The 26,561-nt window shown below is 38.3% G+C and overlaps 2 protein-coding genes across 10 annotated transcripts in view; one reads left to right on the top strand and one right to left on the bottom strand.

Annotated features, from left to right (window-relative positions):
- CMC1 (C-X9-C motif containing 1) overlaps positions 1 to 24,932 on the bottom strand; it is a 40,540-nt gene extending 15,608 nt beyond the window's left edge. The window contains exons 1-2 of the mRNA XM_021536545.3: positions 24,611 to 24,932; positions 13,739 to 13,831 (exon numbers count right to left, since the gene is read on the bottom strand). Coding sequence (XP_021392220.2) covers positions 13,739 to 13,831; positions 24,611 to 24,917 — 400 coding nt within the window. The 5' untranslated portion in view covers positions 24,918 to 24,932. The remainder of the gene's footprint in view (positions 1 to 13,738; positions 13,832 to 24,610) is intronic.
- The window catches only part of EOMES (eomesodermin), a 193,061-nt gene continuing 190,745 nt past the window's right edge, over positions 24,246 to 26,561 (top strand). For all 9 annotated transcript variants that reach the window (XM_085569295.1, XM_085569272.1, XM_021536533.3 and 6 more), the window contains exon 1: positions 24,246 to 24,524. The gene's annotated coding sequence lies outside the window, so the exon portion shown is untranslated. The remainder of the gene's footprint in view (positions 24,525 to 26,561) is intronic.

Raw genomic sequence — 26,561 nt, 5'->3', positions numbered from 1 at the left:
GAGATCTGTAACATCAGTGCAGTGCTGTAACAAACAGCACTGCACTGAAACCAATGCAGAAAAGAAAATCATAAGACCAGAACTATTCATCTGCTGGGAGAAGGTAGACAAAGCAAAAGTTCACAACTCTGTTAAATATCTTCCTTCTATAGAAGTGCAAAAATTATTTTTTAGGGTTGCAATTTACCAAGTATTACCAAGCCCAACAATGAACGTTGCTAAATGGTTGGTGCACAGTAAGTAGTATTTGCATGAATTTGACAGCAGAGTGAAGAGGACAGATTCCCCCAACAGCATTTTGGTTTAAAACTGCTGAAGTTTTATAGTTACTCAACAGATGGAGCATATCAAAATTAACTTACACCAGTCTTGCTAAAGCAAAAGCATCTTTTCCACACCATTGTCAGTCTCCACAAAGAACTCAAAACTTCCTCAAGCTGTTTGGAATGTATAAAATAAAATATAAAAAAATCATCACACATACATACATGAACATGTTTTTTAATTTCCTTAAACTTGGAATAGTTTTCTAACGTATGGGGACACCTCTATTACAAAGAAAAAGCTGAAGAGCCATTAATACTACTATACTACTCAACTGTCATGAAGCATTGTTACACGTAGCTAACATAAAATATTCTAAACATAGGATTTTTGATGTAAGTCATTAAAGATACCAGAGAAGCTGTGAGCTCTTCTAGCACCCCATTACAGAGTAGTTACTTACTAATTAAATCTTAAGTTACATAACCCCAAATGCTATACCATTCTTTTGCATTCCTCTTTTCCATATTCTGTTGAAAGCAATGGTAAATTTCTGTTCATTAACTAGATATATGCTGAAGCCTACATTTAATGTAAAAAAACCCAAACCATTCAGAAGAATGTGAAGAAGCACAGGGAGGAAATCAGGACAGATCAGATGCATGACAAAGATAATTTACACCAGAGAAAAATAAAAAGTTCTTTTCACCATTGGCCTTATGAATAATTTTGACTTGGCTGTCAGAGTCACTGTAAAAAATTATCACCCCAAAGGCAGGAAGAAAAGTAATGAGCAACAAAGTTTGAAGTTGCAGACTGTGGTCACTCCTGTTTACTGGATATAATTTTCTTCAAGCTGAAAGCACGAGTTCTCCCTGTGAATTTAAATGTCATTTTTAACATCACAGCATTAAAGATTTTGGGGGTTTGTGTTTAAAATTCTTCATGCTCCTGAAAACAACTCTGGAATCTCAGGGTTCAACACCTTCCCTAAGCCATTTTGGGGACTCTGATAGAAATAGTTTTCCAGGATGGTTACTGAGTAAGATTTTTCTTTTTCCTTTTTGCCTGTTTAACATAAACCAGATCATCCTCTTTCTTCCGTTTAAAAGTCCTGCTTTTATTCAGATCACTGCCAGGAATTGGTCCAATGTCTGAGAACACAAATTGCTTGACATACAAAGAAAAGTTAGTTCAGACATTTAATCCCAAAAAAACTTAGAAAGCAAAAAGCATTCTTTTTGTTGTAATAAAAAATTGGTTTGTATTGGTAAAATAGAAAAATAGAACTGAGCACTGAAGCAGGCTATAGTAGCTGAAACATTAACCAGAATACACAACAAACACAGGCACACTAGCTATCGCCCCAAGAGAAGAGAATGGCCCAAAATGTCTTCCTAAAGTCTTTTGCAGACCTGCTATCCTTTCATGCTTGATAAATGTGCCCTCCAAGGGCACTCAGGTTTGATAAGCATTTCACAGAACTAAGTACATGCTTTTGAAGCATAGTTAGACCAGTCTAGATTGCATCAAGTAGTTCTGCTTTCAGCTCTCTGTGTCTTTCCACATTATACACTTTCTGTACATTTCCCACATATTAAACCATAGCATTCAGAAGTTCTTTTTGCAAAAATTAGCTGTGTCTTCCTAAAATAACTGTTTAAATGTCTGACAGTCTACAGCCATAGGTGAGACTACATCTCAAGCCACAGCCTTACAGTGCTTTATTTTCACCAACTTCACAAGCATCCCATTACAGCAAAGAGCATGGGATATTTCTGTCACCAGGAAACAAAGCAGGACCTTTGACCTGTATCAAGCCTGGCATGCAAATGTAACAATAAATTTTTGATTTTGTGCTTCAAAAAGGACTATTTAAACATCCCTAAAATATGTTGTTGATCTGAAAGCTTGAAGAGCATTATTTAGTGTATATTGAAGAGGAGGGAAAAGAAGAGTAACTAGAACCTCCTTGGGAAATTCCGGATCACTGCCAGAAAGAAAAGAAATTATAAAGTGTACAACATTATGGATGTTAAAAGTAATACAAGGAAATCCTGAACTTGATTATCAGAAGCCCAAAAAAATAGGCATTAGTGACTTAAAGAATTTTTTCTTTATACTCATTTTAAGAAAAAGATAAGAAGGCAGATCTCTTTAATACCATAATTAAAGTCCCAAATTCCCTATAACCATTTCAACTCCTTTGCAATAAAATGAATAAATACAAAGAGAAGACTTTGTTCACCCCATCCAAGGGAAATTTTCATGCACAGGTCTTCTACATTTTCTCCTTCAAAATTCTTCATATAGGTTCTTTCCTATTCATTATCCCATCAGAATCAGACTATCTTCCCTCCTTTCCATGATTCCTTTAAAGTCCTTTACTAGTATTTCACTCAAATCTAGGACACAGCAGCTAAACTGTTTTTCTTGTTCTCTGATCAAAAATTTAAAGCCTCATCCATACCTCCAATGGTCTGTACAGCTCTAGCATTCCTTGATCATCCTCTTTCCTATCCTTTGAGCAGCTCTGCAAAACACCTCTCGCCTTCTGTTACATGATTACACTTCCTGTAGAGATATCCATCCAAATGTTCCAGGTGCTCTTTTCTGCAGGACTGCTAAAGTTAGAGGGATGACAATACAAGCACAAGTGTCTTATGACCTTACAATATTATAGCCTTGACTCCCTTCTTAGGCATAAGACGTTTAAGTAAAACACTTTTCAGAGCACAAATCTTCCTACTCTTTTTATCTGCAGCACCACAGAGACAACTACTGGAAGGCATTTACAACAGCAACAAAACTAAACTTGATGGTGGGAAAAAGGAGGATTATTTTTTGTCGTTGTTATTAAAATGACCTGAAAAATAATGTACAAGAACATAGTTTTATGCAGCAACAGACAACACTGTCTGTAGCATTAAAAAAAACCACTTGTGCATTTTCAGTGTTGTTACCATAGGACCCATTAACTACTACATCAAATAAAAAGTGCTAGAGGGACAACTCCCTCAGTTTGAGCTAAGCAATCTTTAGAACTACTGCTCTACATGTAAGAAGAAGCTTAAAATGTTTCCATCCCAAAACAGGATAAAAATTTGAGATGTTATTTTTCTTCGGAAAACAATGAAAAACACTTAGACCAAAAAGTATGAAGAACACTTAGAACACCACATCTTGTTGAAAATAGGCGTAGCTCCCAATCTATATTTCAACTTTGTGTTCCCTTATTGTCTGATAAGATCTGTGATTCCTGCCCATTTTTTTATTTTTTTTTGTTTGTTTGGGGTTTTTTTTTTTTGTTTGTTTGTTTTTTTTTTTTTTGGACTGGTTTTCCTGAGTTGTAACATTCTACAGAAAGATATGTACAACAAGTATAGGAGACCAAAAATAAAGGAGATCAAAAATTCAACTCTTCAACATACAGGAGATCAACAGTGCAACTCTCATAATCCACTGTCTCATTAAATAAAAACATATCACATAAAATCACAACTCCTACACTATTCACTCTTATTCCGATTTCCATTTAGTATTAATTCCTGTTGAGCTTCATTTCAATTTCTGAGATTTGGAAGAGCAATTTTCTTTGGCAAATACTCCTGTCAATTTCATATGTTTTCTAAAGAATAGACAGAAGCTTTCCCCTATCACCTTATGCTGAATACAAGGTCTATATATTCCTTTTAGGCTGCCTGAATGCTCACTATTTATTGTATTCCTGAAGTCACAGAAGCAATATTTTGACCAAAACTAAGTTTTATTCTCCACTGCTGAACCTAATGGCACCTACGCAACATATTCTGACTTCAATAGTTGAAAAATAACCTATTTTCTGTGTGAAACTAACTCCAGGGTAATATTAATAATTCATATACAACATAAATATTTATACACAAGCAATGAGAATATAACATGACCTCTTAAAAGTATAAAAACTTATTTACACTTACTGCTAACTGTGTAACTGTTGAATGTAGTATCTAAGAGGGGTTTATAATACAAAGTTTCAGAGCAACTACTTCATACATTGTTAAGGACAGGTGGCTAAAACAACAACCACTGTGAGTCACATGAACTGCCACTGCTCTGTCCACCCACGCCACAGTAACACCTCACTGTAACACTCTGACACTGCACCCATAGGTTATCGCCACCATCAATGGAATGGATGCAAAAAACCCCTCACAGAATCCCAAGTTTGCACTCGCTTGCCAGTAATAAGAATGACTGACACAGAAGAATCAAAATGTGTCGAGTGGAAAAGAAAACTGAGAGATCAGCAAACACTGTATGTAACACCTGAGTATTCGTCAGTGGTTGGAACAGCACCCCCACCCTTCTGTTGGGAGAAGAACGTGACCATGTCTCCTCCACTATGGACACTCCCCTCACACAGTTGCCTAAAGACTGATCTAAATACCATGAAATAACCCAAGATCATTAGATACAGGCAAGGTTGCATTCCTCTATTTTTACAGTTTGTGCCAATCTTAACTCACCAGGACCTTAAGACACAAAACCAGCTTATTCAACCTAACCTGGTAGAGTGTACTAGTGGAGAACTGGAAATAATTAGAGCACATAAAAGGCATATAAATCAATGCTGGCATAATTCCTGAAAAAACAAGTTTGGAGAAATTATGATATAGAAGACATTTTAAAACTTTTGGGCAAGGAATTTCCAGGTTCCGAAGTCAAATGAAGACAGCAACAATGATTCGGTATTAATGGGGAATTTGTCAGGGAGTAGTAATATGACTAAAGGGTAGGAACAACCGATGATTCGGGTGCTTAATTTCAAGTTCAACTCTTCCAGCAATCCAAGAAATGCTACAAAAGGACAAGGGCAATTAGTTTTTTTCTTTCCTTATATACATTTAAAGTATTCCCATTCTGCAGATGTTAAAACACATTAATCCAGTCTGGAAGAATAGTTTTCCTCCTAAAACTGCATCACCAACTGAACCCATAATACAATAATTGTATCTCACCATAAGAGCTGCAAAAGAAGCAAACCTACTGTTCAACTTCCAGCAGTTAGCTTGGTGAGTGCTCTTATCATGGATATTACTACCATGTACTACAGTAATCCAAAAACACACAGGCATCTTCTATTTACATCACGATTTGTTAAGAACATGTAATTAATCTGGGCTATATTAATATATTTATGCTGGACAGGGAAATCAATTTGAAATTTGGGATCTTAGCTGGAAACCAATAAAATTTGTAACTTGAGAAAAGCAAATTGAAAGACTGCACAAAATACAGGCAACCTCTTGAGGTTCTCATCTATGAGCTCTGAACTACCCATATCACTTTAAAATCTATACATAAAAATCTCTACCAGGTAAGAGAATCAAAATCGAAATGGGGCTTGTAAGATATGGCAACCTGGCTGAAATTGATATTCATTAAAGTACTCTTTGCATGAATAGGAGCATTTGGACTCTGTGGTCTTTATCAGAGCCCCAGCTGGTAATGGTTGAAGGTTAATGCCTTACCCCATTCTGTTCAATTTTCTGTCCTAATTAGTCCTCTAAATCTATAGCTGTGAGCACCAAGTGTCTGTGCTCAAAAGAAACTAATTAATGCTAGCAAATTAGATCAAGTCCAAAGATCCAACAGCCAAACTCTTAAATGCTCCTTGTTAATAGGAAGTGTAGCTGTCAATAACTGCTGTTGGTGGCTATAATGAGGCCTCTTTCTTTCACTGAAAGTGATTTCATTTCTCTTTGTCCCTGTAAAAGCTGTTCCTTTCCCTAATAAATAAAATTAAAAAAAAAAAAAAAACCCACACAACTAAGTTGCAGTGGTAAAGCTAGCAGCAGTCTGACCCATTTCTTGTCATCCACTGAGTTGAAATGACATGGATGGGGGGAAGAACAAAAATAATCACACCAGGCAAGTTCTCTCCCTGGACATTTTCTTCAAGTGTTCAAAACTAGTCAGTAACACTGAAATTTCTATCATCAAGCAAGACAATATGCATTCATATTTCTTTTCTATAAATTAACTTAGGGTAGCTAATGCTGTTATCATTCACTCAAACAAACAAACAATCACACACAAATCTAGAATCTCATTTCTTCAAATTCTAATTTACATATAGCTGTTCTCTCTGCCCAGTTTGTTGGAGCAAAGCTCAATATACCATAATCCCTCTAGAGATTGTATTAATTCACATAGTTAAATGTGATGAGAGTAAATGTTCACTGGAAATATATATCACTGAATATTTTTTTTTTCAAAATAAAAGCTATTGTGTGCAAATAAGAACATCATACAAAGATTCAGCATCTTACTCTCAAGGAATGCAAGCCAGAAAAAAAGCTCATAGCAATTTACTACCAGTACTAAATATAAGTGTACACTATCAAAACATCTAAAATAATTTAAATAACTGACAATTGCAGAACACATAAAACATAATGCAATATCAATAGTTTCATATAATGTCATGTGGTCACACGTGCTATGACTATAATATATGTCAATATTCAGATAATAAATATAGCAACAGAGGACAACAGTTTTCCTCCATTCTCCATCTACAGCTTTGTTGCTGAATTGAAACTGTGATCTCAAATTATACTAACCTTCCTCTCACAAAAATGGAGTTGCAGATAATGCAGCAAATTATTTTTCATCCTCCTAAGAGAAAGGTAATGTGGTCATAAAAATATCTGTGATTCTTCCACTGTAACCTCTCAGGTTTTCCACCAAACTGTGTAATATGAATATAAGCACATGCAAACAATTTCTGATCACAGCAGCTCAATTTAAAAAAAGGTACCAGCAGCTGTCATGTTAACTCATTGATTTTTATCAGTCACTTGATCTTTTTGCTTTGGTCAGTTAGAAAATCACTGTGTTCCCAGATACTCCTAGGAGATGTGAACTTGAAAAAAAAAAAATTGTAAGGATTGTATTTTCACAGTGATGCAAAGTGGATGAGCAAAGTTGAGCTTTAAATGGTGATTTTAGTTTTAATTTGCTATAAGACAAGAACACTCATCAAAATTTTTAAGTAGAGCTGTCATGTAATTCCCTCTACCAGTCTTAGCATCTTCTGAAGTCAGAACTGTAAGTACCAACAGGTTAATCCTCCCTCAGCATTCAACAAGGGTTGGTAACAATTAACAGAACTCAGTTTGCAATACCAAGGAAAGTAAGCAACATCAAGCAAAATTTGCTAAGGATTTCACACATTTCATTATCTGCATTTCTGATAGGAAAGTATATCTAAAAATAATGGGTTTTTTAAGAAGGAATATCTAAAGGTATGCTTGGGCATTTAAATGTACAGTACCACATGTAGTTCAATCAGAAATTTCTTTGGATTTATGGACCTTGCTATGTCAGGTGTAAGGGTCATGGTCTAGAGCAGGTGGCCCCTACGGGGACAGAGATAATGTCAGTGACAGGACTGTTGAGTAACTGCACATTATCAAAACTCTGGATGACACTGGTCATGCTCAACTGTAGAGAAGCCTGCAGTAGTGTTGCATCCCATCATCTTCACTAAGTATCAACATGAGCCCTGAGGAGGAGAGGGCTAATGGGAAATCTGGAGAATGAGAGGAGGATGGTTGCTTGGAAATGTCCTTTTCCAGCCACACATTCCAAACCATTTTTAAAGCCCGGCCAAGTATTATGAGATTTTTTTCAGTAATGTAACTCCAGTTGCTTTAATTATACAGCACCTCCAAACAACAGAACCAAAACAGAACCAACAGCATTCTCCAGTGAAGGTCCTCAACTCGGTACAAGTGGAAATATCTTCCTTATGTCTCCCTCATAAAAGTTTTAAAATAGATTAATAATTTTTTTAAAAGGACAGAACAACTTGTCAGCTTGATCAAATAGGTGCCTCCCACAATATGCTTAAAATAAGAAATGGCTACATTTACTTCACCATCTTTCTAATGGCAGAACCAGGCTGAGTTGAACTATCTGTCCCTGCAAGACCTTGAAAAGACTGTAGGTCTATTTCCTATTGAATCCTTCAACCTTACAAAAGAGTCTCAGTCACAGAAGATGTATGCAGGTCCTCTTCATGACCTTAAAGGCCTAAATCCAGATGATGTGACATTAACAGACAACAAAATTCAGAGGAAAGAAGTTCAGAATTTAAAACCCTTGTCACCAGAGCAAGTTGCTCTTTTCTCAGAAAAAAAATAAAAATGTTGTGAGGTTTTGGAAGGTGGGCAGAAATGCTTTACAATACAACAAATACACAAAACATCTACAATAAATATAATACAGAATTAATTTCATGAGTGACTCTGTGACAGTAATATCTTTTTGGGATCTCAATTCTTCAGAGTCTAAACTCACAACATCTCAAACTCAGTCAGTCGTTTCTATTTTTCAAGCCAAGTAACCCAAAATTAAATCAAATTAAGCTGACAGTCCAAGTTTGTGTATTTCTGTTACCAAAAACATCCCCATCAAGTTCAGTTTCAGAATTGTAACTTTGGACAGCAGAGTAAGCCCTCTCAAGAAATTAGATAAACTTCTCTGTAGAAATGATCAAGAATCAACCACAGCTCTTTTTCTATCAACCACAGCAGTTTTTTCTATGACTGTCCCTAGTTTTAGAGCACGGAGCTGTCCCTAGTTTTAAGGCACAGAGCTGCCCTAGTTTTAGGGCATGCACTCATGGAAAGCAAAGCACAGCTGGATGAAACTATAGAACTTTTCATGTGCTAAAGGTCACCATTCTGATGAAAAAGAATAGTGAACTCCGGGTTCTTGAAATTTGCTATGATTTTGCTTTGAAGAAGCTTACTCATATTTACATTTTATAACTGGAAATTAAAGCGAAACAGGAAAACAGCTTGCTTAAGAAATTATTTCCAAAAATCAGTAAGTGAGGCAACGGCTAACAAATTATCCTTTTAGTTACCTAGGTTTGAAATGCAAGGATATGGTAATACAGAAATATATAATTTAATACTGTTTCAGGCAAACTCATGCTACAGTTTGTAAAAATACAGTGAAACACTCCTGTATGACAATGTTTTAGGGTTTTTAGTTTGCTTGTTTTTTGACACTTTTGCCCACAATTTCACATACACACATACAGTCCATGGATATGAACACAATAAAACATATTTACATAATACACAGAAAACTGACTAGTGTTTCCCAGAAAGCATGTTAGCAGAATTACTACCCAAGTTAACAAAATTACTAATACATCCATTTTCACTGAAAAAAGTGCTTGAAAGTCTTAAATCACATAGAAATCATTCTAAACAGAGCTACAAAATTCTTAAGAAACATGCAGCACACACAAGAACTTACACCAGAACAATCTGAAAAAACAGTTGTAAGTAAATTTAAATAATCTAAGTAAAATTAAATATGACCAGAGTGTACATATTTTCCATGGTTATCTCTTCCCTAAGCCATTTTGGTAGGCTGAGAACCAAGCAAATCAATGAGCTACCCATTTAACTGTGTACTAGCGTAGCAGGATCACTTCTCAAGTTAACAAGACCTTTTTTATTTATTTATTTTTGTAACCCTTGGGGTTTCTTTTCCCTGGATGGCTGTGGAACAAGTGCTGGACAGGCTGTCATTACTTGCATTATTAGCTCGAATAAGCACACAGCTCTAGGTGGTATAGCTGCAGGCTAAGGTACCAGGCTGGGTACAGATGGACCCTGTGCTCATGCAGAGCACTATTGAATGTATAGGGGCTCCCCATAGGGACACATGTGAACCCAGCCTGATCAAGCCAATTGTAAAGGCCCATACTTGTGGAATAGCTTTATTTCCTACAGTGCCAATGCATTCATCACAATTTCCTAAAGACAAAAAGAAACAGAGGTCTACTAATAGGAGTTTCTGAAACATGAACTTAACATAAAGCAGAAAAATCCTACACTGAGAGGAAGTTAAATGAATATCTCTGCCCTCAGTGTAAACAACTCCGTTTCATGCATGTGTGTACACTCCACAGCACACAAACCAAGTCACAAGAGCTTTGATTACTTAATTACACAGCTTATGTTCATAGCTTATAATTGTTTACAGCATAAAAAGCATAGACTCTTTACTCTGATTAACACCTATCCCTGTGTACTAACAAGACAAATTTATTCCAGGAATAATCTCACAATGGATTTATGAGATAGTAAATCTACTGATCACAAAACTGCTTAAGCTCCATTTGCCATGGTTTGGTCTCTCCCCTCCACCCATATGAAAAGGTGTACAACAAATTAACTGAATCTCTCTACCACCTTTTTATTTTAATAGAGGCATTAATGTGGGGTTTTGCTCACCTATTTGATAACAAAAAACTGTTACAGAAATACTCGGTTTCCACTTCTAACTTTCACACAATTTGATCAAAGCTGGTTTACAGGCGACAGAAGAATGACAGGGATATAGATGTATCCACAAACCTTATTTTCCTAAAGATACAAAACTAAACTAAACAGGAGAAAGAAGGAAGATATTATAATATTGCTTAACATCACAGAAAAGGAAAAATCATAACATTTGGCTTTAAAATTTATGGAGGGAAAAAGATGGAGAAGCTGCAAGGTAATGGTCCGCAGGTCACAGCTCAAGAACCTCCACTATTGGTTGCTGCCACAGAAAATGAAGATGCTGAAAACAAAGTCCTTATCTTACCCAAATTCAGAAGAGAAAAACACATTCACACAGTCTCTTTGGTTAACCTCAAACAATATTATACCAATAGAAAGCTCTCAAAATACTTTTAATCTACGCCTTTCAAATGATCCACACTTTTAATCTTCATTTTTTTTCCCCAACAGGCACAGAATTTGAAGTAAAAATGACTCAACTATTGTTCAAATGAAAAAAAAAAAAAAAGGTCTGTTAAGTCCTTCTGGCAGTGCTGGAAGGCACCTGTTACATGATGCCACTTTTCTTTGGCAGATATTACTTTTTAACATTTTCTGGTGAACCTCTAAAAGAGCTGCTTAAAAATACACTGGTCTACTTTACCTAGACTTGACTCTAGTTATAGAGTGCCCAAGTGATAAAACTCCAGAAACTTCCTTTGAAGTTTCTTAAATAACAGCAAAACACAAAAAGCCATATGCCATTGGGGAAACAATTGTTCTTCCTGCCATGGTAAGAGTTGCTGAAATAATTCAGGGAAAACAATATGACAACAAACTAAAATGCACTCCCTTGTCAATAAATACTGATGGAAGATGCACAGAAGACCATGATAAAGATTTGAAGAAACAAGTGTGCAACAAGTTACATAGTGTGGGAGGTTTCCTATAAGTTAATGAAAGTACAGAAGTTTTTAACTTCTCACATCTTGTGGTATTTGCATTTCATCAATGAAGTGCACAAAAATTCCTTTTTTTTTGTGAACCACTAAAGGAAAGATGTACTGGAGAAGATATATTCTCATCAGGAAGTGGCTTCTTGAATAAAAAAACCGATGCATTATGGTAAAACTGTGCAAATATAACTACTTATGGAATGGCTGCTTTGACTGGAATAAGAAAGGGATTCCAGATTAAGGCTACAGAGAGAGCATTGCACATGAAATTCCTTCACTGCCTCACTCAGGGGTGAGCTATTGCAGCAAAGTAGTTGGAGCCAGGATTGTACAGTGTGCTACAGGATGGCATCAATGGTATAACTTGACAAAAACGAGCCTTCAAACAGTGGCATCTTTACCAGATTTTGTAATGAGATGGGGAGGGGCCACAAAATCCCTGGCAACACAGAGAGGTTTGCTCTCTGGGTAACTTGTGGCAAAGTGCTTCAAAGAGTTATCTTTTCTAAAAAAAAATGTGTCAGGTTTGACAAGCGCTCCAAACCCACTGACCTTTTCACTGATGACACGTGGCAATGAGTAGTTTGCTACCTAGCAGGAATTTCCAAAAACTAAACACTCAATGTGTCTCTTTAAGGTGAAGGTGTCATTTTAATAATGACTAAGAAAGTAACTCCTTTGCAAAAGAAACTTGCATTTTGGAGAAAGTATTTTGAAAATAGGTATTTGAATATGTTCACTTAATTATGTAATTTTTGTTTTAATTTTGTTGGTGAACAAAATATGTGTCACCTACAAAAGCCTCCTGTATCTGTACACTTTAGAAGGATATCAACAGAACTTTCTAACCTATTAAAAATCTTCCTGAGGAGAGTTTTAGGGAGTTGAAAACACTGACATGCAACACCTTCTCATTAGTTTGGAAGAAAAACTGATTGACATCAAGGGAGAATATAATTTATTCGCCCAATTTCAAGCAAAGCATTTGCAAAACTTATGGATAGGAGTGAAAGATAAGGATAGTTAAGTAAAATTTAGTAAGTGCAAGCAACTATGTACTTCTTCTATGGGGATCTATGCATCTTTGTAAGGTATCTTTTCCAGGCATGACACCCATTAAGATCAAGTGTTGAAATAAACAACTTAGAACCAGGTATTAAAATTCCTATATGACAGTGGTAAAGACTTTAAAAACTATGATGCAAGTTTAGTTGTAAAGATCTCAATGAAAAGTACTATTATTAACAGTAATCTTTTTAGATTAATAAATAGCTTAAAATATTTTAAAGTATTGCTTGTTTCCTCTTTATTGTATCCTTTTTTAACTTCTGTTTTTATGTTTCATAATGTACATAACATACAAGTACAGTGATACATTTACATAATTTAAAATGAATATACCTATATTGGGATTGTGGAGTCAGAAATTTTTTACTGATGGGGTGCATGAACAAAAGAAGTTTAAAGAGCTCAGATCTGGATGACTGGATGCGAATGCCATCTACTGAAAGCTGACACTTGTACAGAGTAATTCCCTGGCTTTTCATCCATTCTTACATCCCTCCTACAGCAGCATTCTTGGCTAACCTGTGTGTAAGCAGCTCTCAGCACAGCTGGTCACACCACTTTAAAGAGTTATTAATTTAAAGAGTCCAGTACTCTTCACAAGAAAATGGAAGTACAAGTACACTGCATAACCCTATTTCAACATCTTTCTGGTAATATGTGTGTGTTTATGTGCATGGATCATTTCAATGCTGGGGCAAGGAAAGGATGCAGTAAGTTGGGAATATTTAAACAAATTTGTTATAATGAGAAAAGCCTTAATTGAAGGTTTGCATGAGGCAATCGAATTTATATATGTATTAAATTATTCATACAGAAACACAGTAACTCTTGCACTGCTCTGTCACCACCAGACTGAGATGTGAAGAATTTTGTATTAATCATCCTAAATTCTACAGCCCTTGAGAACAAGTCATTTTGGAAAATAGTCCACATCCCCAAGCAGCCAAAGCCAACACAAGCAGATTTATATGCTTCAATACTGGTTTCACAGTGAGCTGATAAGACAGAGATCACACATATTAATTCTCTCACTACATGATTGCAAAAACAAGGATTATATTCAGGGCACAAAAGTGAGTACATCTGATCTCCTAATGAATATTTGACTCTTACCTTGCACCTTATCTGAACACAGCTCCTTGGCTCGATCCCTCATTATTTGTGGAATCAAAACATCTTTTTCTACATGTCTCAGCTTAGAATTTCCTGTAAAGAGTGAAAAAAAGATAATTTAGAAATGAAAAATTTGTTTTCTATACATCAGAAATAGTCGATCTAAAGAAAAAACACAGCATTGTTTACATAACATACAGGAGTACATTAAAACTGGCACAAACAGCAGTAGAAAGTACCAAAAAAGGTACAAATCAAAAGGACGGAAAGTCCGAAATTTGCTCAGATACAAATATGAACATATATGTATGCCCTGAATATTAATATGCACTGTGAACCAAAACTAAAGGAGCAAATTCTGGCAGCACATTTGAATTTCTGCCTTATTGAATAAAAAATCTGCTACAGACAGCACAGCAGTTAAATACTTTTATTTCTGGATACTAATATTTTTCTGTGCACATGATCTGTATGTGATATTACTAGTGGAATCTGGCAACGACAGAGGATTACAATGAGCAATATACAGAATCTGAACTAAAGACATTTCTCCTCAAAAATACCCCTTAACATTATTCTACAGCAGAAAAATACCCCTCTGTTCTGTACATACAACAGAAACACTATAAACAAATAGCTCATGATTTAGATTTGCTTCCATGCTCTGATTTTCATATTAAAATATTACAAATATCAGATTTCTACTAATATATTATTTTGCAGATAAAATATTACAAATATCCTTAATTTTAACTTTCTGCAGAGTATCAGTGCACTTACTGTACCAAACACTTGGTACAGTAAATAGGCTACAGACAAAACAAAGCTGTCAGAAAACTTCCAAGCATGTTTTGCAATCAGGATAAATCAGTTCAGCTGAATGACATGGACGGAACCACGTCACCACGCTATGTGCCTCAGCTCCACTCACTTCAGTCAAAGCAAGCTGGCACTGTAGCCTTCCTACCCTCTTCCCATCCCTATGATGCTCTTTTTCCTCTGCCCACACAGACAGGCTCAGCAGCCCTGTGGTGAATGAAAGTGGAAGTTAATTTCTTTTAAAGGTAAATAAATTTTCTGTTAGGTAATTTTTCAACTAGGTAAATTCCCTGATCCAGTTTACTGTATAACACCAAAGACATCCACATGAGGGAATTCAATGAGACAAGTAGAAGAAGACTGAAGTATCATGAGTACCACTGGCACAAATTACAGCCTTAATTTCTGCTCCCCACACTTATTCTAAACTCATCTTGGCTATACTGGTGCTTGGAGTACAAAGAGTACAAACACAGATACAGTGAATCAAGTGGGTTGCCACCTGTCACCAAAAGGGAATTTTTACCAGTGCCACATTGCCCTCACTCACCCTCATCATGTCATCATTATTATGCACCTAAGCTCATAGTGAGTGAGCAGGTAAAAACAGAAAACTAATCCAAATACATGTGAAAAACTGCTTCTCAGCTGATTTACACTTTGGAGTAATTAGATCTACTTATCTACTTCCCATAATTAGCATCATAGAATATCCTAAGTTGGATGGGACCCACTCTTGGCTCTTTTATACCACAGCATACATGGAAATGGAGCAGAGAGAAGTCTGTAGGGCCTGGGAAGAGCAGCTGGGCTTCCCCTACTGGCAAAGCTGGCCAGAAGCATCCACGGTTTTCACAATGACAAATCACAGGCCTCCAGTGTAAGGATCAGCTATCCCTCTACTGACAAAGAGGAGAAGTGGGCAGGAATGCAGCTAAATGAGAGAAAGGAAATAGGACACAGTGCCATCTGGAAAAAAACAAGCACGCAAGCAAAGAAAAACAAACTCAAAAAGAGAAGACTTCCCTGATAGCCCAGAACAGTCAAAAAAGATTGTCGGGTTTTCTCTTAGGTTAAACACTCAATCTTCTGTTTGATTATTCAAAAGAAAGAGGCGTAAGACTGATAGCAAGAAGTAGCTCTGCTGGTGTTAACACCAGTACAACCAGAACCATGACAGAACTGTGCTCCAGGCAAATTCCTTCTTTTTAGTCCCGTGTTGTCAAGTCTACAAATGCTGAAAATGCAGAAAGGAGAGGGCACATCAGGACACTGGGCAGCATCCAGTAGGAAGAATGAGAAGAGAGCTATGACAGTAATTCAAAAGTAATTATACAACAGCATAAAGGAAACTACAGTAAAAACTATTTATAAACTCATCTACAGTTTTTAAAATAATCTCTTGTGAAGTATCAGCAGTTTCAACAGGTTTTTCTAATTTTAAAAATGTTTGTATTTACAGGATTTTGCTTTTGTATTTTTAATTAGAAAATATTTATTACTTAATAATGGTTGGACTTCATGATGTTAAACTGAGCCTAAGTGACTCTATGAAAAGCCCAAGCAATTTTAATCATCTTATACTGTCTAAGTTTCAGGCTCTGAAACTACCTCTCCAAATAGCTCAAATGCAGATGTTCAGTTTAATCAGTACTGTATTTACTTGTGAGTTTCTACTGGAACGTCTTAAATATGTGAATATTTTGCCTTGATTCTAAACTATCCATTGCATTACAATTACAGTGATTTTCCTTCAACAATCTTAAAACACTGTACTGAAGTCAGTATCTCTAGCATTTATACAAAATATTTAAGAAAAATAAGGTGCGAATATTAAAAATAACACATACCAGCTAAAGCAAATGTTTTCACATGCAAAGTACCTGCATTTCTGATACTGATGTACAACCACTTGCAAGATCATCATCAATTCAAGCTATTCATCTCTGCAGTAACATATATGGCAATAACTTTCGAAGAACACCTCAGAAGCAAGACTTCATCAAAAAATATGACACAACCATGATGTAAAACCATCAACTCCTTTTGCCTTTTTTCAACTATATTACAGTTTCCAGAATAAGAACTTATTCCCCCCTTTTGAAAGTTCACTATTCTGCACTAAGAAAGGTACATCTTAATCTAATACCAGATTCCTGTGGACGAGTCCCTACCGAAGAATCTGCATTACACTCCTGTTTCATTTTATCATGAAAATATTATTTTCAGACAAGTAAGAAACATATTTTCCTACAGTTTGCCTTCTGCATTTGAAAGTTGAAACCTTTGGTATCACCCACATCCTCCACACACTTTTCCTGGAATTCTGGGTAGGCTGTTTGAAGAGATCCTGGCCTTACGCCACAGAGTGAACCACCACATCACCCCAGACAAATGCTAGCCAGACAAATGCTAGTAGCAGCTTTTTCTTCTCCCTCTGCCAGCCCAAACTTGGGCATTTTTGTTAGAGCAATTTAATACTTTGATATTTTACCCTTACCTTGCCTTCTGATGAAATTTCCAAGTACCATCAAACATTACAAAGGAACAGGTGGATGAACAGAGCTAATCAAGTAAAGGTTACAAAACAAAAACTAAATTCTACTAATACTAAAAAAGAAGTATTTTGTAAAAACATACACAAAAGTTAGTCAGAATTATAACTAAATGCAGGCTTCCAGGGACTACAGCTAAGTCACTAGCTCCTTGAAATTATAAGTCTACAGGCAAGGAATCCGTGTGATAGAACCACTGAATGTTTACTAAAGACTGAATGCTCCTCAAGGAACAGATGAGACGATAAACAACAAATAAAGAAGTTACAAGTTTGCAGGGAAAAAAAAAGACAAAAGGGGAGAAACCTACAGAAAAGGGAATACCTTCATGAAAGAGAAATTGTTTTTCATAAAACCTCAGCCCAGTGCAAAGAATTAAAGAGAGAGATTACTAAACTGGGAGACATCCCTATTCACCATATCACTAAGAAACATTTCTGACTTGTTTTTTTTTTTTAACAAAGAAAATCGGTGGGGTTTGGCAAATCTCAGTGGTCAGTGGTCATGGTTCTCATTGCATACAATACATAGGGCACAAGACTACAGTTGTAATAATAGCCTTCTGTGGTTGATCAAAACCCTCAGCTGCAAAAGTTCTTTATTGCCATGGAAGGCCAAGGACCACAGCTGGTCAGTTTAATGGTTTTAGTTATTTTTCTAAAAATGACCAAACCCCAAGAAACTAATATACATTTATAGGAACAAGAACATCCCGACCACTAGAACACATCAAATTCACTCTGTATGGAAGCTGGGAAAAAAGATGACAAATAATTTGCTGACTTTCTAGCCTCTGACCAAAGGACCCATGACAGCCTTGAGAACAACATGAGCACTGTGTAGAGCTGTGCTGCAGGCAGCAGACCTTTAAGGGGAAGAGGAGGATGAAATACAAAGCTGCTTTATAGTCCTAACAACAAAAGGGACTGTAGCAGCTTCTCATATTAATTAGAACACTATTACAAGAGGATAGCAAGACAAAAGCTCTCCTAGAAGAGTGTCCTGAGAGAAGTAATATAACCTCCCCGCTTCATTCAACACAGCTAGTAACTGACTTGCTCACCCTTTACTCATCCTGCTGGTAGTTAACAGCTCTGCTCTCACCTCTTTCATGACTTCACGTAGCAGGGTCACATTACTCAGGAAAGTTGAAATCTTTATTACTAAGTTGTAAAAGTGTATTAACTTAGAGGATTCAGTCGTTCTTCATGTCACTTGGTAAAAATTGTTTCTGTAAGGTAATATGCCATTTCATTACAAAGTTTTGCTTTAGAACACTTGCTGATGAGCAATTATAAAGATACACTGGAAAACTAAACTTTTCTTAATAACAGAAGGAGCAGCACAGTGTCCACTGCCTGCTTTCCAGCAAGCATTCCTTTCATCAATCAGACTACTGGCTCTAGACATTAAATTTTTTACAAAAAAAATCAGATCTATTTTAGTGTGTCTATAACAGTGTTTTGAATAAGCAAATATAATTAGAGCTTAGTACTCCTCCAGGAAAAGAATGCATTCAACTCAAAATTTTCATCTCCATTATTCTGCCTAGCTTATTCCCCTTGTATTAAATAAAAATTACCATTCTTAGGTTAACTCATGTGAATCATTTATGCATATGTGCATAATAAAAACTTATCCAACAAGACTGTATCATGGAATCAGACTGTATCAACTGCTCAAAATCTCTATTTGAAAGCACAAAGTCACACATCGGAACAAATTAATTTAGAGATAGACTCATTAAAGTCATGGGAGAAAAAAACAAATTATCTTCCTAAAATCTTAGGGTCTTTTCCTACAATTGTATTTGATGTATCAATTAATACTTTAAGTATCCAATCCTGTAGCCTTTGGGAGGGCTGCTGTGCCTTTACCGACCCAGAGTTCATAATTTCAGCATCCTGCTTTGTAAACCTTGATCCTAAAAAACCTTGCAGAATCCTGTTAAAGGTAAAGAATTTTATCAGTCAAAGACATCCAATGTGAATTGATGGATGATGGAGGAGGACCAAACAAACACCTTTATACATATGTGAAATGGTACCGAGTTTGGTAATTTCATTTGCACATCAGTGTTTGCATACAAACTCGAGCCTTGAGTAGTGAGCTTCTACTGAGGTTTTGAAGTATAGAAGGACAATATGAAATGACAGAAGTGTTATAATCCAAGTGAAACTACATCTGTGATACCTTGGAACTCTAATTTAAAAGCAAAAGAAACTTATCAATGCAGGTTTTCTATGCAGTATCCTTTTCTCTTCTTTAAATGTACATGAATAAATTTATTTGTATTTAAAATGTTAACAGATTTTGAGATCTTTCTAATACTGACATAATTTTAAATTAAGATGGAGAACAGGAATGACAACAACAGGGAAAATTTCCAAAGCTTTAACTTCTCACCATTCTATCATTGCCTCAAAGTCAATTTTCACCTTTTTCACTGGCTGAATTTGTTATCTTACATTTTGCTTTCAGGCTCATATTCCTGCAATACGGCAGTACTGAATTACGAGAATGCTGTTTGCTAAAAGTGAACAATGGCTGTATTACAGCAAGTCTGTAATGCCTAGAAAGAAAAGGAAAAGCAGACCTACAAAGCACACTTTCTTGTTAATTACATGCAGATTGCAAATACTCATACATCTAGTGAGTAATAAAGTTGACATGAGGAGATATTTTTACACTGCTGATCACACAGCAAATCCAGTTACAGGCCCTGAAAATTAATTACAGATTAAGACTTAATAATTACTACTGGAAATAATGCAGCTTCATTAACACATAGCCTGCACCATTGTTCACATATGACAGACTTGCCAGTTAGGAAAACTTAAGTTGCAAGCTACCTATAAAGGGAACACCACAGTGCACCTCAAATCCCATCTGACAACAGATGAGAATTCCAGCAAAATGCAGTAAACCTGCTGGTTTGAACCTTGGACTGACCAAGGATTAAACCAGCAGAAACAGCCCTAATTTGCACCACTGTAAAGCTTCTGAGTGCTTCACTTGGTAACTGATGCAAAATCCTCAACATGACTTTCTGTCACTTAAACACTTAATGGTGTTTCCATGCAGCAGGATTTCAGCAACCAAATACACATTCCAGGGTTTTTTCTGAGATGCCAAAATATACTAACAGCTCAGCCACAATTCAATTCCTACATATAGGATAGGGTTGTACACTTTTTAAAAAGTCAAGCCCACACATTTGAGCACCTCTTGTCTGAAATCAGTCCCAAGTGTATAATACCCATTTCTTCTATGCCCTTTCTAACTTACAGTGAATGATGTCCAAGAATTTAATGCTCACTTCCACTTGGAGTAAGAAACAGAGAAAGGTCCTGAAAAAACCCAAAGTAACTGAATTGTATAAACCAAACAGATCACATAAAATAGAGCTAAGCAGTGACATAAGAAACGGTGCAATAATTTACACCAGAAGCAAGAGACAAGTAGGAAGTAAATCCGACACAGAAAGAGCAAAGTACCTAATATGGACGAGGAAGGGATGCAGGAAAATCTAGCAACCAACAAATCCCCCAGTTACTACAAGAGGAGATGTTAACCACCTAAGATTTGCCATCATGCTAGAAACCATTAATCAGCTGCTCCTGCACTACATAATTTTCAGAAGTGTGTGTCAAAGTGTAATGAAAAACAATATAAGTCACAAATAAAAGCTTCATTATAGAAACAAATCTGCCCAAACTCCCTAGGAGGTTGAATATTTAGCTCTTTAGCCACCCCCTTCAAGATAAAATTTACAATTTTCATTCCAAATAAAGAACATCACACACAAATGAAGAGCAAGGCTTATGAATAACAAGACCGAATACCATTCTTCCTGCATTACAAAAAAAAAAAAAATATCTTTAACTGGAAGTAAGGATTAAGAGACAAATAAAAAAAAAATGCCTACCTTTGACTTCTGTACCTCTGTAGTAAGTGAACAATTAGTACATGCAATATAAATGAATTAACATCTTGGAAACTAATACCAAAACACACCAGTGCTCTCTTAAGTTTCAGAGCATGAGGTGACAAGGCTACAAGCCTTTCAGTTACATTAACACAAGGATTGCAGATGTTATTCTGGCAATTTATGTTATTAATCACAAAACTTATCTAAAAGAAGTTTAATTAAAAGTTGAAAAAGAACAGCTGAAAAACAACTTTTACTTCTACATTTTTCCCTTTAAATTCAACATTGCTTTATCCCTCATTATTTTACCCTTTCTATCTTTTGAGGCTATAATTTCATTCTTTTCAATGTATTCTTCTAGCTCTAGTCTTACTGCCCTTGCCACTTTGAAAGAAGTCACATCCATTCTGCAAGCCAAATTTTCTCCATCCACTGATAAAACTGCTCTTGTATTTAACAACCTACACTTCTACCTGACATGAAGAAATAGACATATTAAGTAGCTTAGGAAAAATATCTAATTAGTCTTCAGACCCTCTGCTTTTAAGCCCTATGTCAAGAACAGGTACCAAAACCTGTATTTCTATCTCAGCTATTATCCATGACTCCACTTTATGCATCTGTGAATCTTCAACTATGGATCCAAACATCACCACCTGAAAATGACAGCTATAATCAAGTGCATATTAAAAATAAAATGAGTTTTCTCATAACCCATGGCCTCTGCTCCCAAAAGCAGCACTGTACATAGCTTTGAAAGTGCTTCAAATTTGATGCTGGGCTGCAGCACATTGATTTTGGAGAAGGATAAAATAAATAGTGTAACATTTTCCTAAACTGGGAGAAGCTGTTGACTCACTCAAAGGCAGAGAGACCCTCCAGGAAGACCTAGACAAATTAAGGGCTGAACAATCACCAACCATGTGAAGTTTAACACAGTTTAACACCTGGGATGGAGCAATTCTGGATGTACAGGCAGAGTGGGGGAAAAGCATCTGGAGAGCAGCACTGCAGAAAGGGACCTGGGTGTCCTGGTTGACAGAAAGCTGAATGAGAGCCAGCAGTGCCCTGGCAGCCAGGAGGGCCAGCCCTGTCCTGGGGGGCAGCAGGGACAGCATCACCAGCCAGGCAGGGGAAGGGATTGTCCTGCTCTGCTCTGCACTAGGGCTGCCCCACCTCAAGTCCTGTGTGTTTTGGGCATCACAATACAAGGATATAAAGCTTTAGGAGAGCATCAAAAGGAGAGCTACAAAGTGGTGAGGGGTCTAGAGGAGAGGAAGGGCCTGAAGCCACTCAAGGAGCAGCTGAGGTTACTTGTTTGTTCAGCCTGGAGACTGAAAGGAGATCTCACTGCAGTCTACAGCTTTCCCACAAGGAGAAAAGCAGAAGCTTTAAGCTGAGTTAGGGGACGTTTTCTAAATTAGATATTAGGAAAAGGTTTTTCACCCAGATGGTGGCTGGGCACTGGAACAGGGTCTCCAAGGAAGTTCTCAGGACCCAAGCCTGACAGAGTTCAAGAAGCATTTGGACAACACACTCAGGCACATAGCGTGATTATTGGGGAAGTCAGGGCCAGGAACTGGACCTGAGGATCCTTGTGGATATATTTCAACTCAGGATAATCTGCAATTTTATGAACATAAAATCTTGTGAACATGTTTACTACCGATTTATTTATTGGATATAATCACCTAATGACACAACCACAGTTTCTTCCCAAACTATGGCTATCAAAAAAACTCCTCCCATACAAATCACAACATAATTTACAGGTTCTACAATCTGAGTTTCAGAGGACTCCTTGATATTCACTCCCTACTGCCTTTCAAAGCCATGAGAATACTTGTGTCTTTTGTGACCATAAAATGAAGTATCAGTCATGGTAACAATTTACAGAACTGTGATACTTCTGCTTTTTTTCTCATATATGAGCCAAGAAGCAGTTAACAATGCTTAAAACATTAAAACCTACCACATCAGGGTATTTGTGTTAACACCTTCCTAATACAAACAGGGCAGCTCACACCTCTTGCAGCTATTGCTTCAGTTTCTCTACTACCTCACTTAGACATCTTCATGTTTTGTACATTCTGAGGTTTTCAACAGAGCTGTATAAGCCAGAAACTGATGGGGAGTGCGGGGAGGAAAGCAAAAGATAGTGGATAACAAGATAGCAGATTTAGAGAGGTGTCAGTAAGCAATGTCACTGCTCAGGAGATGAATCTCAGTATTGGTGCCACACAGCAGGTACCAAAAGTACACCCTTAGCAGTCCTACCACAGCTAAGGTAAAATCACAGTATGGTTTGGGAGGGACAGATAATGTCATTACATGCATAAATATGGAAGCAGAATGCTGATGACTTCAGTGTTCGGTGCCATGGCTTTTGTTCTGCACTGAAATCACAACAGGTTGAATTGCTGGGATTAGCTCAGTTGGTTACAGCATGCTGCTAATAACACCAAGTTGTGGGTTTCATCCCATTTTGGACCATTTACTTAAGAGTCAAACTCGATGATGCTTGTGGGTCCCTTACAACTCAGCCTATTCTGTGAATCTGTGAATTAACTAATGTAATAACTAGGCTTTTTCCAAACGACAACCAGGAGGTGAAATTACGCTGTAGATGATCATCTGCCACTTGAAATACCACGGTAAGTTTTATAACGTTTTCTTAACTGAATAACAGATCAATGTTTAGAGGATACTATCAATAATCCCAGAACTTGACTATATGAATGCCTTGTTTGCAAGGCCTGGAGACCCAAATCCAAAACAGGTTTGCATCAGAAACTCAGAGCCTGGCCTTGTCCAGCATCCTTCGGCTTTTGGACAAGCAGCCACAGGCAGCAGGGACGGAGGTGCACAGCCACGACCATTGCAGGTTACCACCACCTGCGGGAGACTCAACACCTCGCGTTAGCTGGAGGGAATAGTCTTTTAAGACACCAAGCAGGAGACTCCTGACTCGGGAACTCTGGGCATAGTGAATAAACACTACATGGGTATAAAGGCCATGGGTTTACATTCACTCCTGTAAACACGTGTCTACAACCATTCGGACAAGACCCCGGTAGCACGAAGCCGAGGACATCACAGCCTTGGTGCTTTGCCTTTACGTTTGTTACGCAGCCAGCGAGGCTACCGCAGGCACCCGCGGCGCCGGGACGCCCGGAGCCGCCTCCGCCCCGCGTCCCGGCGCTGGAGGTCACGGCGGCGGCAGAGAGGCAAGGAGGGAACAGGGAGGTGGCGCCGGGAGCGCGCCGAGGGCAGCAGGAACGTCCCAGGCCACCCGGATCCTCGCGGAGGCCGGGAAGGAGCCCCCCAGGGTGGCCCTTCCCAGCACCCACAGGCTGTGCGCCTCAGCCCAGGCTACCGCCCTCTCCGGCGGGTGTGAGGGGCCGGCGGAAAGCGACGGGGGTTTCCCACAGGAAGCCTCGGCGAGGCGAGCGGCGGCGGGGGAGAGGAGGGCGGAGGTGAAGTGAGTATCTCTGTGGGGACTCTCCGCCGCGCCGCCGTCCTCCCTTCTTCCCTCCCTCTTTCCCGCCCGCCGTCGGCCGCCCCTACCTGCGGCGCCGGGGGCAGGCTCCATCTGCGGCCCCGCGCGGCGGCGGCTGCGCGCGGCCCCGGCCCTGCGGCGCAGGCGCGGCACGGCCCGGCCGCTCCCGCGCTCCGCCCCGCGCCGGGCGGAACCGGGGGCGGGAGCGCGGGGCCGCGCGTGTGGGCGTTTGTGGGCGGCGGGGCGGCTCTGAGGCGCCGCGGCTGGGTTCGTGCGGTGTGAGTCACCGAGGGATGGCAAAATCACAGAATGGGTCAGATTGAAAAGGGGTTGCGCTGGGTCATCTGGTCCACCTACCTGCGCAAACAGGGTCATCCTAGAGGATTGCGTCCAGATTGTTCTGGAGTATCTCTAGTGAGGGGCGCTCCACGCCCTCTCTGGGTAAGCCGTTCCAGTACGTGGTCCACCCGCACAGTAAAGAAATTCTTTGTCATGTTCAGGTGGAATTCCCTGTGCATCGGATTCTGCTTGTTGTCTCTAGTCTTAGTCTTTGGTACCACGGAGCAGAGCCTGGCTCCATCCTCTTGGCACTCCCACTTTAGATATTTATATTGATAAAGTTCCTTATCAGATGTTTCTTCTCGGGATGGAGCAGGCCGAGCTCCTTCAGCCTTTCCTTATAAGAGAGATGCTCCAGTCCACCAGTCATTGCCCTCAGCTGGATCCGCCACAGCAGTTCCATGTCTTGTACTGAGGAGCCCAGATCTGGGCTCCCAACAGGCCTGGGGTGAGCGCCAGCTTCCCGGGGAACCTCGAGGAAGCCTCTGTATGTGTCTGTGTGCAGCCTCTGACAGGGACTGGTGGCACATCCTCCAGCCCTTGGGGTGATCGAGGCTTCCACAGCAAGGACTTGAAGTGGCAAATGAGAATTTCAGTGGCTGTTTTTATCGATGAGTTGGTTTCTGACCATAAAAAGGGATTTCGAGTCAGCGGGCAAGAGGTCCCTTTTCACGCCTCAGCATCGCTGGGACCACATTCCTGTTACAGCGGTGCGGTTGACAGAGGAACTAGGAAATCTAGTGTCCCTCCTGCAACTCTTTAGTTGGGAGGCAATATATTTGGTTGACCAGCCTTCACTTATTACTTGCATGAAACAAGAATAACCACTTTTTGGGACACAAAACACAGAGCAAAAAAATTAATTTAAAAAGTAATAAATTGTCAGAAATTGTCATGCACTTAAAAACCCAAGAACATGATTCCTGAGAAATTGAGAGAAACGAGAAGTAAGGAGACATATCTAAAACTTGGGTCTTGTTTTAACAAATACAAGCCATAATTTTCAGATAGCCTACCCTCTTTTCCTATCTTTAACATTTTAGACTGACAAGTGATATAAAAAATCAGTCATTTTATGCAGTAGCCTCTTAAACGAGGCTGAAAAAATTCTTCCAAATGTAGCATTTCCTCTGTTACCTGACATTGTTACTTTCTATTCAGTGGAAAGGTGTGTTTTAAACATTGCATTCTCAGGGAAGTGAGAAACCTAGGAGCCTTCCCCAGACTTCCAGATTGTCTGCCTCTGAAAGATAATAAGCAGTCTAAAAGATTCAGTAGGACGAATGTAAATAATGCCATGTTATTTATTATTAAAATTATTTTCCATCAAAGTTTCAAGGGCTGTTTTTCCCCAGATTGACATTATTTTCCCCATTTGAAAATTTTGTCTCTTTATTAGAAAATGTGTTGTTTCAACTTGAGGCCACACTGAGACCCAAGTTCTTGTTGATACGTTCACAGAAATTAGTAAAATTAGTAGAGCGTGATGTAGGCAAAATCTTCTACATGAATGCTTTTGGCCTTACTGATCTAGAGCATTTCTGCTTTTTACCATTTAGTGCCTTTATGCTTCTCTTTTTTTAACAAGAAGTTTGATCTCATTCCTTAGAGTAAAATATGAATATTACAATTGTTTTCTGTAACTTTAAACTATACCATTTCAGGTAATGTTTATAAGCT

This window comes from Lonchura striata, chromosome 2 (assembly GCF_050655825.1).
Source record: "Lonchura striata isolate lonStrDom1 chromosome 2, ASM5065582v1, whole genome shotgun sequence".
NCBI classification, from domain to species: Eukaryota; Metazoa; Chordata; class Aves; order Passeriformes; family Estrildidae; genus Lonchura; species Lonchura striata.
This window is presented reverse-complemented; position numbering and strand designations above follow the sequence as displayed.